General features: G+C 39.5%; 2 protein-coding genes across 4 annotated transcripts in view; one reads left to right on the top strand and one right to left on the bottom strand.

Annotated features, from left to right (window-relative positions):
• The first annotated feature begins 4,210 nt into the window (after positions 1–4,210).
• Positions 4,211–5,641, top strand: LOC146610908 (urotensin-2-like). 2 transcript variants are annotated; one of them, XM_085345086.1, is made up of 4 exons: positions 4,211–4,316; positions 4,673–4,783; positions 5,390–5,433; positions 5,528–5,641. In XM_085345086.1, the coding sequence occupies exons 1-4, from the start codon at positions 4,211–4,213 to the stop codon at positions 5,639–5,641; spliced, it is 375 nt and encodes a 124-aa protein (XP_085201212.1). The 2 variants fall into 2 exon arrangements, with proteins under 2 accessions (XP_085201212.1, XP_085201214.1); XM_085345088.1 differs by having other exon boundaries at positions 4,679–4,783.
• A 5,575-nt stretch (positions 5,642–11,216) lies between these two features.
• Positions 11,217–14,814, bottom strand: part of camta1a (calmodulin binding transcription activator 1a) — a 278,666-nt gene continuing 275,068 nt past the window's right edge. Inside the window, exons 19-24 of one of the 2 annotated variants that reach the window (XM_085344133.1) lie at positions 14,274–14,345; positions 14,143–14,163; positions 13,821–14,020; positions 13,411–13,485; positions 13,018–13,048; positions 11,248–11,280 (exon numbers count right to left, since the gene is read on the bottom strand). In XM_085344133.1, coding sequence (XP_085200259.1) covers positions 11,248–11,280; positions 13,018–13,048; positions 13,411–13,485; positions 13,821–14,020; positions 14,143–14,163; positions 14,274–14,345 — 432 coding nt within the window. Of the gene's footprint in view, positions 11,281–13,017; positions 13,049–13,410; positions 13,486–13,820; positions 14,021–14,142; positions 14,164–14,273; positions 14,346–14,814 lie in introns of both variants that reach the window. The other variant, XM_085344132.1, reaches the window with a different exon arrangement.

A 14,814-nucleotide genomic window follows, 5' to 3' on the forward strand; every position in this document is an offset into this window, starting at 1 on the left:
AGAGAGGGAGCTGAGGAAGGAATCTATCTGTCGAATTCAAAGCTGATAATTAATTTCACTCAACATCTGCTTCAAGAAAAAAAAAAACTAGATTTGTGCAGAAATAATAGGCAGAACTAACATTTCCTGCAGTGTACAGATAATAAGCCAGACTGACAGTTTTAAGACTGATAATATTGGAGAGAGACAGCTCTGACTAAGAATACGATTCCCCCCTTAGAAATACATTTAAACCCAATTTACTGGTAATGTGTAAAATGACAACTATTAAACGTAACGTTTCTAAACGTAACGATGCCCTCTGCTGGCTGCGTTTGTGCCGCTGAAATATTGGCAAGTTAGAAAGAAATCTCTGGTCTCGTAGTTGAAAAGGATGGCAATGTTTGGATTGTTATAACTTGTTGATGTGAGGCGTAGTTTTAAGATGCATGATTTTCAGGAGGTTTAGACAGTCCGATGTTTTCAGGGATAAAGGTTGGTAAATAAGGGCATATTAACCAAAAAACAAACAAGCATGGGAATCAGATCAAGAAGAAGAAGAATTCAACTTGAGAGTATCAAAGAAATAAACAGATGGAGAGAAAGAGATTGGGCTGGAGGGGGTCTCATTCAATTCAACTAGCACATGGCGTTTCCACCTGGTGGTGACCACATTTTTAGCAGGTGTTAAGCCAGCGAAAAGCATCTTTCTAGACTTTGTGTGGTGCATGAAAAGTAGTCACCCGAGGCTATTCCCATACCATGAAATAAAAGGCGTCACTTGTGTCTACGAGCCTCTTTCTCTGTATGCATCGCCAAGACTATGAATGGCCTTGTTATACCACACCTAACAATGTCCAAATATGAAATTCCTTCTTTGTGTTTTCCTGCTCAGTATTTTATTATGGAGCTGAGATGGAGAGATGGAACTTTCAGTTGTGTCTGTCAGGCTGAAGGACATCACGTCTGACACTGTGGTCAGCAGCACAGGAGCACCACAGGGAACTGTGCTGTCCCCTCTTCTCTTCACCCTGTACACCTCTGACTTCTGCTACAACTCTGAATTATGCCACATTCAGAAGTTTGCAGATGACACAGCCATCATGGGGTGTATCTGGGATGATCAGGAAGAGGAGTACAGAAGTCTGGTGAGGAACTTTGTCGCATGGAGTCACACAAACCACCTGCAACTCAACACCTCAAAGACTAAGGAACTGATTGTGGACTTCGGGAGGTCCAGAGAAGGTCCACTGCCGGTTCAGATAGAGGTGGAGGAGGTGGAGGTGGTCAACAAGTACAAGTACCTCGGGCTGTGGGTGGACAATAAACTGGACTGGTCATGCAACACAGAGCACCTGTATAAAAAAGCCCAAAGCCGACTGTACTTCCTCAGGAGGCTGAGGTCTTTTAACATCTGCAGGAAGCTCCTGAGGATGTTTTACCAGTCAGTGGTTGCTGGAGTACTTTTCTAAGCTGTGGTGTGCTGGGGGAGCAGCACAGCAAAGAGGGACTCATCCAGGCTGGAGAAACTGATCAGGAAGGCTGGCTCTGTGGTCGGCATGAAGCTGGACACTCTGGTGACAGTGGCAGAGAAAAGGACACTAAAAAAACTGCTGGACATTATGGACAATGCTGGGCATCCTCTGCACACGGCCATTAACAACCAGAAGAGTCTGTTCAGTGACAGGTTGCTTCTCCCCAAGACAAGAACTAACAGACTTAAAAACTCCTTTGTCCCACACGCCATCAAACTGTTTAACTCCTCTCTGGAGGGGGGGGGGGGGGGAGAACAGGTGGACAAAGGAGGGGGGAACAACTAAGCTGTAGTGCCTCTTCACCTCACTGTGCAATAGCTTTTGTGCAATACTTTTGTTAATAGTCAATGGTGCAATAGACCTAAATACTTGAAATGTGCAATTCACTTGTATTTTTATTTTTATTCCTATTTATTCTATTTATCCCCTTCATATATTTTATTTATATATGTCTCTGTATTTATATATGTGTGTGTGTGTGTGTATATATATATAATATTCTGTAACTGTAACTTCTGTCGGTGCTGTGCTTTTGGAAACCGAATTTCCCAGAGGAACCCACCCGAGGGATTAATAAAGTTTTATCTTATCTTATCTCTTATCTTATCTTAAAGGTTCTCAGTCATCCAGGTCATCGTAGTCTAAGGAGCTTGGAAAGAAAAGCGTCTGGACTTCTTTAACCTCCTAGGACCTGGTGTGTAGACATCACATTTTGGGTTGTCTAGAGCACAATACAAAATTTTGCCCAATCAGCCCAAATAACAAAGAGAAATTAAAAATGCATGCCATGAAAGAGTTTGAGTCTTTTTTCCCAGATTTTAAGCCGCATGGGAGGGTTGTCGACCCCTGTTGATCCTCTACCTAATCACGAGAGCCAAGGTGTGAAAACGGGTGTGGGTCACAATCAGCCAAGGTTTCGGGTGAACCCACAGAGAAACCAGCCCAACCCTATCATGTGATTTACTGAGAAATTTCAGTTGTCTAATTCAGCCAGATAAAATCTTATACATGCTTCAAATAAACTTTAGTACAATCTCAATTTCCAAAAGTTGTGATGCTGTGTAAAATGTGAATAAACCAAACATCACTTTTGCACATCTTATAAATTCATATTTTATTCACACCAGAACATAAAAATGTGTAAACAGACACATTTTACTGATTTATGAAAATTTTATAGCTCATTTTGCAATTGATGGCCACAACATGTCTGAAAAAAGTTGGAAGAAGGCTAAAAAAAGGCTGAAAAGGTCAGTGGTATTAAAAAGAAGCAACTGGACAAACATTCTGAACTGGAAACAGGTCAGTAACATGAATAGACATAAAAAGAGCATCTTAAAGAGGGAGAGTATCTGGGAAGTAAAGATGGGCAGAAGTTCACCAATCTGCGAAAAACAAAAACTGCATCTAAAAATTGTGGAAAACTTTGAGAGTAATGTTCCTCAATGTAAAGTTGGAAAGATTTTGAATATCTCACCATCTACAGTACATAATATCATTCAAAGATTTCGTGAATATGGCGATCAGGCGACACTGCATTAAAAATGCTATTATAAAATGCAATTAAAAATGTTTTCCCAAAAACACCGATGCCTGGAGGAAATTCTTGATTAAATTGTCAAAAGGACTGCATAGAGTAGGAAAAACATCAAGTTTGGGGGAGCCATAGTCTATTATAGATGCTGAAATAACTTGGAATTGGCACACTGGCCTCGAATAATTCAGAATATAAATTTTAATTGCATTTCATGATATATAGCAACACCTAATGGAGTGTCTGGCATGCAAAGCATAAAATAAAATGTCACTGTTGCTTCATTGGCTCTCATTATCAGGGACTGAACGCTGATGTCATACATCTAATAAATATACAAATTACACAGAGAGGTGCAAAATATGACTTTGTAAATAACTCCCCCCTCCCATCACCCATCTCATACTCAATAGCCAAGCCTCTGTTAGGCTGAGCAGTGATGCTTGGTGTACTCATAAAGTTTCGTTTTACTGCATGACTAAGACGTGAAAGCACAGATATAAAAGCTTAAAACCGCCAGGCTTCTAAATAAAATGCATCAATCAGTCTGATTCAGTGGTCCATGGAAGCATTTTCTTGTTGTCTTAAAATGTCAGACGGCTTATAGACAACATGGCCCTCAACATTTTAACAAGTCCACTCCACCTCTCTAAATAATTACAGATTTATTAGGGGTTTGCTGGGCTTTGTTTGCAGAGATACAGCCAGAGGATTCAAATGGTCCAAGAGTTTAATGAACTAGTAGTATAAAAATATTAGTCATTTGTCTGCCCTGTTTCTCCATCTGCTCCCTCGTGGGATTACACTGACGTGACATCTTAAACACCTGCCTCGATACCTTTTACAAAGTCAGTAAAAAAACATTCAATCAACCTTAAGAGCAGGTAAAATATGACTATGCCCTTGAAGAATGGGCCAACTCACATCTTTTTTTTATTGAGACTATAAGTCACCTGTTGATTTATCACAAGAGTGCGACTCTGGATGATGTTGTCGTCCGTAGCAGCAAGAAAAGGTCTGTGTCTGCTGTGCATCATGCAGGAAGTGGGTGGGAAGGGGTTAGGCTACAGCTTCAACTATATAACACCGTTAGGATCAGCAGAGCACGTAGATTTCTCCTTTTCACCCTCTGTGCAAATCAGAGCCACTTCCATCAGCACTGATGAAGTGTAACCATCTTCTCTCCTGGGCCTTTGTGCTTGTGGCCTCAAGCCCACTGCTGGCCCACCCCATTACAGAATCTGCTGAGATGCCGTATCCAGGACCTGGTGAGTGGAAAGTAATGTCTTTATTATAGCTGTTATACAAAGTAATTCCCTGTGTCAGTCCCTTGATTAGCATTTTTAGTAATAAAACATAATTTGCAACGATTAATGGCAAGCTAGTCATGTCCTGGGGCCTTGAAGTAATTACTTTAGAGCTGCAGTGTTGAACAATGATTGCTCTGCCAAAGTTCACATGCCAAAGTTCTGCCATCAGAGAGGAGATTGAGTTTTTGTTCAATTATTTCGAATGCTTTATTGTGATTACCAGTGAGAATTAGATTACAAAATGTTCACAGCACGAATCCGTACCTCTCAATGGTGTTCCTACCAACTGTGTGGGCTTGTTTGGTTCTCCTCAGTATCAGCGGAGGACCGAGGAATCAGCAGTCTGGATGACCTGCCTCTCTCTGAGCAGGACGGTACAGGCCCTAGATATTCCACTCTAATATCTGATGAGATCAACAGAGATGGTAAGAAACGTGCATTGACCAAACGTGACTTTACATGACTTAATTTTGCGGAAAAGAGTGTGCTTTAGATGTGGATTCATACACAGTTACATAGTAATATGCTTACTAGAGCACTACTTACTTTTAAAGCTCATTTGCACATTTTGAGCTTCATATACTTCATATGCTGTGTTCTGCTAGAGTAGCTTTGCATTAGTTACAGTTTAAAAATCTTACACTTGGTACAGCCCCTTCATTTATCTACTGCCTGAAAACCCCCCAACTTTAACTCCTCTTCCTCATTTAGGCCCACTTTCTTCTGAGTCGCTGCCCCTTTCAAACAGAGACGAGTGCCTGAGATAACCAAATGAACATATCTATGTACTTTTATGAGATCCCCTTTTTTCACATCATGCAGATCTAAGAGCAGAAAAAATAGTCTGACAATGAGCACACAGGGCCTAAACTTACATAGCACATACAAACCATGGCCGTGTCTAACGTTAGCAACCATCATCATAAGAGTAGAAAAAGTACAGTACATCTGTTTTAAATGAACTCTACTGACATTCCCAGAAACACAGCTAAGCTATCAGCATATGTTTACCATGTTTCCTTTTCTCTCAGGTGTCAGAACAACAGGTCTGCTTCCTAGGGGGCTCAAAAGAGAGGTAGGTTTTCAGTGAATGCTATTCCTAAAACATCAAAGTAATGTGAGCAACACCCTGTGACTAATTCACTAAATCGCTTTATCTTGTCTTTCAGGTCCTGTTGGAGAAACAAAGTCTCCTAAATCCTTTCAGCCATGCGCTGGGCATCCGGAAACAGTTCAGGAAGAGAGGAGGGAATTCAGAGTGTTTCTGGAAGTACTGTGTCTAAAACAGTGACTGAAAACAGGCACGAGGCAGGGCTTGCACTGAAAGAAAAAAAAAAATCAAACATCTTACACTCACACTGGCACATGCAGCCAAAATAAATAAGAAATACCTCACATGCATAAAGCGCATGTGCAGTCGCACACCCTCACACGCGCATACAGACATACACAAAATGCCCCATCTGTGATTGAAACATATTGCTAAGAGGCTTTAAGATGATTTATTAGGGTTTAGTTAGAACTGTGAAATCCACATATAAAGTCATTGGTTGTCCAATGTATGGCTAAATTTCTTTTAGACGTGAAAGTCAAAGATTATATAGCACTGTTCGTTGAACAGAAATAAAAAAATATTGTAAATAAATCATGTATTTGTCTTTTCTTGGTAAAAGGTGAACCCACTATGCCTTCCGTAAATTAAGAAAAAGGAAACAAAAAGACTTTGCAAAGTTGGTTCTCGAGTTTTCTTCATTTTTTCCTTTTTTTATTATTTTACAGCAGAAAGAATATAAAGCATTCAGAAAACATCTTCCATATTTTAAGGGCAATTCAAAACGTTTTGCATGGCTTCAGCAGCTGAAATCTCTTTTTTTTTTTTTTTTTTTAACATATCCATCGAGTCAGTGACGCTTGTACATGCACAATTACAAAAATAAAACTTACAAACAAGAGAAGGGGAGAAAAAGGAGGAAAGCAAAACACATTAGGAGAACCAAGAGGACATGAAATTTTTAAAGATAGGGGTTGGGAGCGGAGAAAAATTGGGTCACATAACAGGGAAAGACAGAGAGAAAGACAGCTATAGAGGAGAGGAAAATAGATCTAACACTAGTTCACATGCAAAGTGTCGAGGACCCATGGCTTTCTATCAAAGCAGGGCCTTTTTTTTTTTCTTCTCAGTTTGGAATTGATGAAAACGTGCAGTTCGGTAAAGGGTGCCATATAATTGCTGTCCATAAACTACTGAATGCTTGTCTTGCAATACTGGCATTTGCATAAGAGTAAGTCGACTACATGTGTCCAATCATTTTAAACTTTGCTAGGTCTATAAGGTCTCCACAAAATAGTTCTTTATTGCTCTGTGTCAACAAGTGGAATATACTGTAAATCTGTTTGTGTTCTGTTGTCCTGATGTGCCTACCTTTCTCTGGTTGGGGTGCTTCGGAAAAAGAAGAGGAGGAAAGGCAGATTCTCAGGTCAATTCACAGAACATCTCGAAATTAGTAATACTGTCAGCTAACCTGCCGTCCCATTCACAAATGGCAGTAAAAACAAGATTTAAGCTTTTCATACAGCTACACTCTTAATCATAAATACCCTCTACACTGTCACCTAAATGAATTATAAAGGCCTAAAGAAGTGGCCAAAGTTACACAATAATATGACAGCTTTCTACGAAAAAGCGTCAAATCATTTATCTTAAAGACATATACATAAACAACCATCATTTCAGGGCTCTAGTACTGTGTGTACTGAGGTTATTTTGAGGAAACTGTTCATACACTACAGCAAGCCGTGTTAAAGATTTCACTCTTGCACTGTTGAACCTGTTTGTCTGCTAGAAGGGGTTTTGAATTTCAGCTTCTCTTGCTGTGAATCACATGTCCTGCTCTGTTTCCTCCTCCCCGTTTTGGCACCCTGAGTAAAATACAGAAGGGAGGTGAACCAGTCCCTCAGTCTGGGTAAAAATAAATAAATAATAACAATGCTGCCTTCACCACTCAATGTACAAGTGAAATTGACACCTGACATGTCAGCATGTGTGCTGTGCGGTGTCTTGTGCGTGTGTTTGTGTGTACCGTGTGTCACTTAGTTGCTATATATACTGTCACAATGTCTCTACCCTTGTCCTTTTGTCTTATTTGAAGTTGGGAATCTACTGATTAAAAAGGATTTTAAAAAACAAAAACAAAACAAAAAGTTAGAGCTTGTCTAAAAACAATCCCGTCCTCATGCTTTGCCATGAAATCATCAGTAGCTACTGAGTATTGATCACTGGCTCAATTAGTAGGTTTGCCCTTCAGTCACATGCCCTCTGTCTTTCTGAGTTCTGTGACACCTCAAACCAATGTTCATTGCTTTACAGAACAGTAAGTCCTTTAACAAGTCTATCTGACTACCGATTCTAGGAAAATAAGCATGCTTTAGGTGCACTTCTGTCACCCAGTTAACTATTTTACCCATGCAAGCATAATAAATCCTTCTCCTTTTTGCCGCAACATTGCATTGGCTACGCATTCTAACCACAGACTAGAGGATGAATGCAAGGCAACAAACTCCAGTAGTGGCATTTCTAAATGTGGTTTTTAACAAGCTGTTCCAACAAAAAATGGAAAAGAAGACAAAAACAAAGAAAGAAAAAAGCTAGCATGTTGACAAGCTTGAGTGCTGTATTATAAGTGTTGTGTGCAGGCATATAATTGTGGCTTTGGTGAGTGGAATGGTATAACAGTGGCGATCGTGTGTATTTATGTGGAAGATAGAACACTGTCTGTGGGTGACCGCGTTCTCTCACATCAACCTCAGATACAATGCAAGTATTCTGAAACTGGATTACTGTTTTTAGGATATGAATATAGGCACTTCCTACATAAACACTCTGGAAATTACGTTTACATATCAGGTGACTGGAAAAACAACAGCAAAAAACAAACAATTAAAAAAACAGTGACTCAAGTAAATAAATTGGAAAAATACACATTTGGCTTAATTATAATTTAACAAACATGACAACAGTTCACTAAACAAAACTCAAGTTTTCCAGTGGCACTTGGCTGAATAATCACGTTTCAATACTTGGATACAGGATAGACTTTATGGTGGTAATATATAATAGGGATTAAACAGCAGCCAACAGGCACCTCTGAACCAGCAGCTTTACTGTTGTTATCTCTCAAATTGTTCCTCCATCCCAATTACATTTTCTCTGCTATACTGTCATTTTATAAATAACCCGATGCACAAAATGCATCTTATCTTTCATAATTACAAATGGCACTAGTGCACTGGTTTGCACTTTAGTTTCTGCAGTTGTTTGGACTCTGTAGTGAGGACAGTGACTACTTTCAGTGCCATCCTTCTGTTTAGAATCATTTTAGCACCTTTGACTGCTGGCACAGTTCATTTTGCAAACTTGTTTTCAGCTGCTTGGCAAAGAAATGTGGTCATGGACATAATGCTACATGTGGTTTTTAACTAAACGCGTTTTTCTGACATGGAATACAACATATACATTTAGACTCTGGCAGCCTTGATCCAGTGCTTTTAACCGAAACACCGTACAGAGAAACACCCGTCACTACTCGACTACGAGGAACAACTCTGAATTCTCCAAGTGTCGGTCGATGCAGCAAATTGTAAATTAAAGTTTGCATGTTTACTCCCATCTTTTTCAGGGACAGAGTAACAATGTGAATTGTTTTATATGTCCACCACGGGCAAGGCTGCCATTTACAATCTTAAAGATCAGATAATACCTCAGCAATGAGAAATCAGCACATTCCATTTGCAATGACAACAAAAAAAGTAACTCAACTTTGTTACGGTGTGTTCGGTGATTGATAAATGCTCTATTTATCTGTAGAAATGGTGCACGCGTGACAGACTTAAATGCTTTCAGCACGAATATGACTTTCTTTGCAAACTGTGTACCTTAACGTTTTTGCGATCCTCTGCCAGTTTTGATGTGATGATCTTCAGTGCTAGTGTGTATTTCACTGGATGATTATCTGTTCTGCAAAAATTAACTTAATTTTCTTCTTAAGCTATATAGCATTCACATACCTTGGCACCATTGGCAAAAGGTTCTTGGTAGCCCAAAAGAAAGAAATGAAAATAAAATAAAATAAACACAACCATACTTGTTTTAAGATAATTTTGAAGACTTCTCCTAACACTAAATACAGTATTTTTTATTTTTTCATATTGCAATAATATCATGCTTTAGCAAAATGTTCTTCTCAAGAACAATCAAAATAAAATAAAATACTCTAATAGTGAAATAGTTTTAATTTTACAGAGCATAGCCACTACTGCTTTTGTTGTTTTTTTCCCTTTTGACTCTGTTCATACTTTTCATGCACATAGCTCATTTTTATCCCAGGTATTTACACTATATACAAACAATACAACCATACTTCTTAGGCATTCAAACGAAACTATACAAATATTCTGTTTTTGTCTCTTACCTGTTTTTGACCCATTTTAATGAATAAAATAATATATTTCTAAAATACAATCCCCCTTGGGTACATGTTTTTTTTTAAATCCCTACGTACTTTCAGCCTTCTTTATATACAGAAATCGCTCAATTGTCAAAAATATGGATTTGTCAAACCCCTATTTTGGGACAAGCTTAGGGACCCCTCAAAGAATCTCTAAGACGTCAAGGCAATGTATGTGATCTTCCCCTCAAAAACCTTCACAGGCTCTGAAGTTCACTTCAAAAAAACAGTAATAACCTGCATGACCATAACCATTACAACACAAAATAAGCCAGGTTTTTTTCCACTTTGTAGGTTTCGAAGAAGCAATCAAACCAACAAGGCAAACCAAAATGAAATACAAAGAAATCAGACAATACAGGGATAGCTTCATCAATGAAATGTTGGAATTCATAGAGAAGAGTACAGATATGTGGACCAATAGAGTGGAAACAAAACCAAAACCAGAGGATAGGCTGAAAGACTAGACCAAAGCACACAAGCAAAGACTTTTCTTGCCAAGAAGTCATGCATTTTTTTCTTGGTAGGATTTAACAACATATAGCCTGAAGATACAGATCACCAATACATTGGACATGATGGAAGAAATACATTGGACAGTGTGGAACAATTCAAGTAATAAAGTGACAATATATATATGATAAAGCATAGTTGTTTTTTTTAAAAGAAATCTTAAAACAAATATTTGATCCCCCATCTGCTTCAGTATGGTAAGCCCCCAACTACATTCATTTGTAGCTCCACCTGTGTGGGTAGACTGGTGGGGTAGAGCACAGTGGGACAGGAGGAATTGTTGGGCTAAGCTGAATATTAATCTACAGCAGTGGATAGAAGTGGGCGTGTGGGTTATTAATATATTTGGTAAAAAAAATCCCTTCTTCAAATGAATTGTTTGGTCACTTAAAAAATTATGAAATACAATTAGAGCTCAGAGTATTTCGGCATGGTCTCTCTGTCCTCTGAGATCTTCTGCAGCAGCCACAGTTTACACCTCTTGTCCCGCGTTTGCTTCCTTCACTGTCCAAATCCTCTTCATATTCAAAAAAAGACAAAGCAATCCATGAAAAAGTGCAAAAAATGCCAAGAAGCTAATGTTCTGCACCCCCACCCCTACCCTTTTAGTTTATAATCCTGTAGAAGTTGCCACTCTCCAACCAAAATCAAGTCAGTGGAAAGAATAGATATGTGAAAAAAATGCTGTTGTATATGTAATCGCAGTTGAACCAGTAACACTGCAGTAGTAGTAATAATTGCAGTGCTTGCATTGGTGGTGTTTTTTTTTTTTCCTCTCAGTTTCTCTTGTAAAATGTCTCGGGTACAAACAAAAAAGAAAAGAGGAGTCAGGAGAGTGATGTCACATCGCAAGGGAGCTCTTCTGAGGGGTCTCATGTTCCCTGGCCCTTTTCAATTCTTTCACCCTGGAACACAGAAAAAAACAAAGTGTCCATGAATGCAACAGCCATGATTTGAGTTTGCTAAGTCACATACACATAAAAATATCAAACCAGCCCAGTAGTAGGAAGTACAGCCCATCTGTGAAAGGAAATGCTGGTCAGAATGCTTTCACTTTGTAATGAACAAAAGGAACTGTTATAGCATAATTACAGAGTCATTACTAGTAAAAACAAAATATTTAGAAGTGGGATTAAATGTGACAAAATAAATACAGATACATAAACAGTATTATCACAATATTGTTAATAATAATTACAGTTTTTCTCAGCTAATCTACCAGTATGTGGTATTCTGACAGATAGAATTATTGCTCAGTATCATTATGCCTAAAATCCATGCATTATTACACTAGATTTTATGAACAATAGCAGATTAAACAAAGTTAAACTTTCCACAAAGGACTGATTCATTATCAGTCAAGTAGTGCCTGTTACAACAATTAGCTTTACCGTAAAGGCTAACTTTATGGTAAACAACCACCACTTTGTAATGGATTTAGACTAGCTCTGAGAAGACCAATACTACAACATGTATGTATTGAAGAGAAGCAGACTGTGATGCTGCATGATTAGATGCAGTGGTGGATCTTGTCATGCTGAGCTGGTATACTGCCTGGAGGTATGGATCCATTAAAGCTTTGTGTTGTTGTCCTGGTGTTAGAAATAAACTATTTTATATTATATGTGTGGGGGTTTTTTGTTTTCTGTAACGGCTTCAAACCTATATCACAGTACAGAGGACACACTTGCAATAACAGGTGGTAACATTAACAATCTAATCTGCTCTAAAAGCATGGTAACCTAGTTTTGAACAACATACAACTAATCCAAAAAAGAGTAAACACATGTAATCTTAATGTCTCAGAATCAGAGGTTAAGTTATGCATACAATATTTGCACCATTTCCCCATTTAGGTGAATCTTTTAGTACACTATTGGCTTATTTATTGGTTTGTCTTGATGATTCAGTGGGCATAACACAGCTTCACACAGTTTTAGTAAACAGAAGTTAGAGAGGGGTTAAATCCCCTCGCGGTCTGTCGAGTGGCTAGAAACATTGCACACAGTCAGCCAGCCAGACAGACAGCTACTTGAGAAACACCAGGCCCATAGCATGCCTAAAGGTATAAAAGCAAGGCCCATAGTTGTCACCACTTGTCATGCAGCAGAATAAAAGATGGTTGAGAAAAAGCCTCCTGTTCTCTCAAACTGCATAACCACAAAAAGCTGAAAAGAAAAAAAACATAAACAAAAAGTAATTTCCAAGGAGAGAAAGACAGAGATAAAGAGAGTCAAAGTAGTATCTGTTAAGTGTTTCTGTGATTTTGTCATTCATAAGCAAGTTGTTAGTTTGATATGTTCTGCTCTAAATCTGAGCTTCTCAGTCCACCTGTGGCTCCAGTCGGCAGCCTTCATGCAAGCAGGCATCAAGCAATAGTGATGGATAATGAGGAAGGGTGGGTAAGGTGGTGGGAGAGAAAGAGCAAAAGAGAAAATGGGCGAGGAAAGGAGGGAGAGAATGCGAATGCTGAGACCTCAGGAGGAGATAATTGTATTATTAAAGAGTGAGACATAACAGGAAGTAAGAGAGAAAGAGGCATACGGAATAAACAGCGAGAAGGAGAGAAAGCGAGAGAGAGAGAGAGAGAGAGAGAGAGAGAGAAAGAGAGGCACGAACTGAGTTGCTGAGGCTGCACTCACCCGCTTGAACAGTCTATGGTCCATCAAGGGGCTTGGCATAAACAGCAAAACAATACCAGACAGCTATTAGCACACAGTAGGTACTGTGAAGGAGGGGGCGAGAACGGGTGGGGGCCAGGTATAGTGAGGGGAAGGGAGGTGGAGCTTAGGTGTTGGGGACATTTCTAACTACCCATTTATTTTCCACAAAAATAAAATCATTACACAGAGTTAAAAAAAATAATCTAGAGATGGATGAAAACATGGCAGCAATTTCTACAATGACTAACTGATCATCTCAATGAGATATTAATCTTTTAGGCCAACCGCTGCAGTAAATCTGACAGTGAACTCTATCTAGCCTATGTATAAATGAGTATGTTATCGTGTGTTTGAGACAGTGACAGAGCCTACCTGTGGCGACAACGTCGTAGGAACCTCATAATCTTCCTGGCAGCCTGATCCTGCCTCTTTGTGAGCAGACTACTTCTATGAAACACCAGACAGACAACAGCGTCTCACTGTCCGGAAAAGCATCTTTTGCAGAGCCATAGTTTAACTTTTATCTTTCACTGAAACTCTAAAAGGTGCCCATTTAAAACACACTACAATTAATAAACTGAAAATGACTATGAGTCATCTCCAAAGTGCTTAGACTTCTCTCATTAAAAGGGTATTTTCACAAAGTCAAGTCCAATAAATCAAGAACATCATTTTGTATAATGTAGTTTAACAAAGCGGTCGCTTCATTAATATAATGTCTCAGCTTCAGAATGAATAGATTCGAGTGATTCAGTTAATTCAGTACGTGGATGAACGTCTACCTTAGTTTGTGCTGCACCAGAGCAGCAGCAGCCCCGCGGTGGTGTGGCTTCAGCCTGCCAAACTCCTTGTAGCTGCGGTAGTATTGCTGAATGAGCACGGCAGCCCTCTTGCTCTGCTGGAACTTCTTCTGTTCGTGGTAGCTGCGGAATTTACTCTGGATAAGGATGGCGGCCTGCGTCATCTTCTTATAAAGTGCATACTGCCGACATGAACAAAGCAATACGTTACTGCTGACGAACAGTGCTATGGCTTCACACTGTGGAAGAACACAACCAACAAGTGTGGCGATTACATCAGCTGATGGCAATGAGAACATTTTACCTTCAAGGCTATCCATGTTAGCTTGTAGATGGGAAAAGGGAAAGATAATGAATGAAGTACTGAGACGTAAACGCTGATGTAGATTTGGCTATGTTTTGAAAACTTCAGACATTACGCACTATGGTGCCTACCTGTTTGTACTTCTTGTAACAACGTTGTATAACAGCAGCAGCTACCTCTTGTTGCTCTCTGAGCGGCCGCCCCTGTTGGAGAGTAAAGTGGTATAGGTCAGAAGTTTAAACAGAGCCCATTTTTGCCACAGAGGATATTAGTGGCTCTGTGTCCCTGAGGTCTCCTGGTGACATGGTTCACTAGCATGTGAATGCCACCCTGGAATAAATCCACGCCTGGTGGACCAGACCCACGTGAAAATTGGGGAGGTTTTCGAGAAAGAGAGAGAGAGGGAGACAGAGAGACAAAGGTCCACCTCTGCATCAGCTGGCAGATGGGCACAACAGACGACTGTGAACGACAGTGAACAGTTTGTCATACGAAAACTTATTAAAAGTAGCTATGGGGAGGGTAAGGAGTTGAGGAATGGGATCGGGCAAGGGGAAAAGGACTGGTGTTTTGATAGCTAGTTTAAAACAGGCAGTAGCAGGCTCCATACGTCTAACTTAGAGAGAGAGACAGAGACAAAGAGGAAGTAGGAGAGCATTAGCGTAATTGTGT

Source organism: Diplotaxodon limnothrissa, linkage group LG20, assembly GCF_057381915.1.
Source record: "Diplotaxodon limnothrissa isolate DT_005_m linkage group LG20, D_limnothrissa_male_GT1.1, whole genome shotgun sequence".
NCBI classification, from domain to species: domain Eukaryota; kingdom Metazoa; phylum Chordata; class Actinopteri; order Cichliformes; family Cichlidae; genus Diplotaxodon; species Diplotaxodon limnothrissa.

Bases quoted from the DNA above. Each gene is read 5' to 3' on its own strand.
- LOC146610908 (XM_085345086.1), top strand. From the start codon at position 4,211: ATGAAGTGTAACCATCTTCTCTCCTGGGCCTTTGTGCTTGTGGCCTCA. The intron at 4,317-4,672 runs GTGAGTGGAAAG...GGTTCTCCTCAG, and splicing joins GATGCCGTATCCAGGACCTG to TATCAGCGGAGGACCGAGGA. The intron at 5,434-5,527 runs GTAGGTTTTCAG...CTTGTCTTTCAG, and splicing joins CTAGGGGGCTCAAAAGAGAG to GTCCTGTTGGAGAAACAAAG.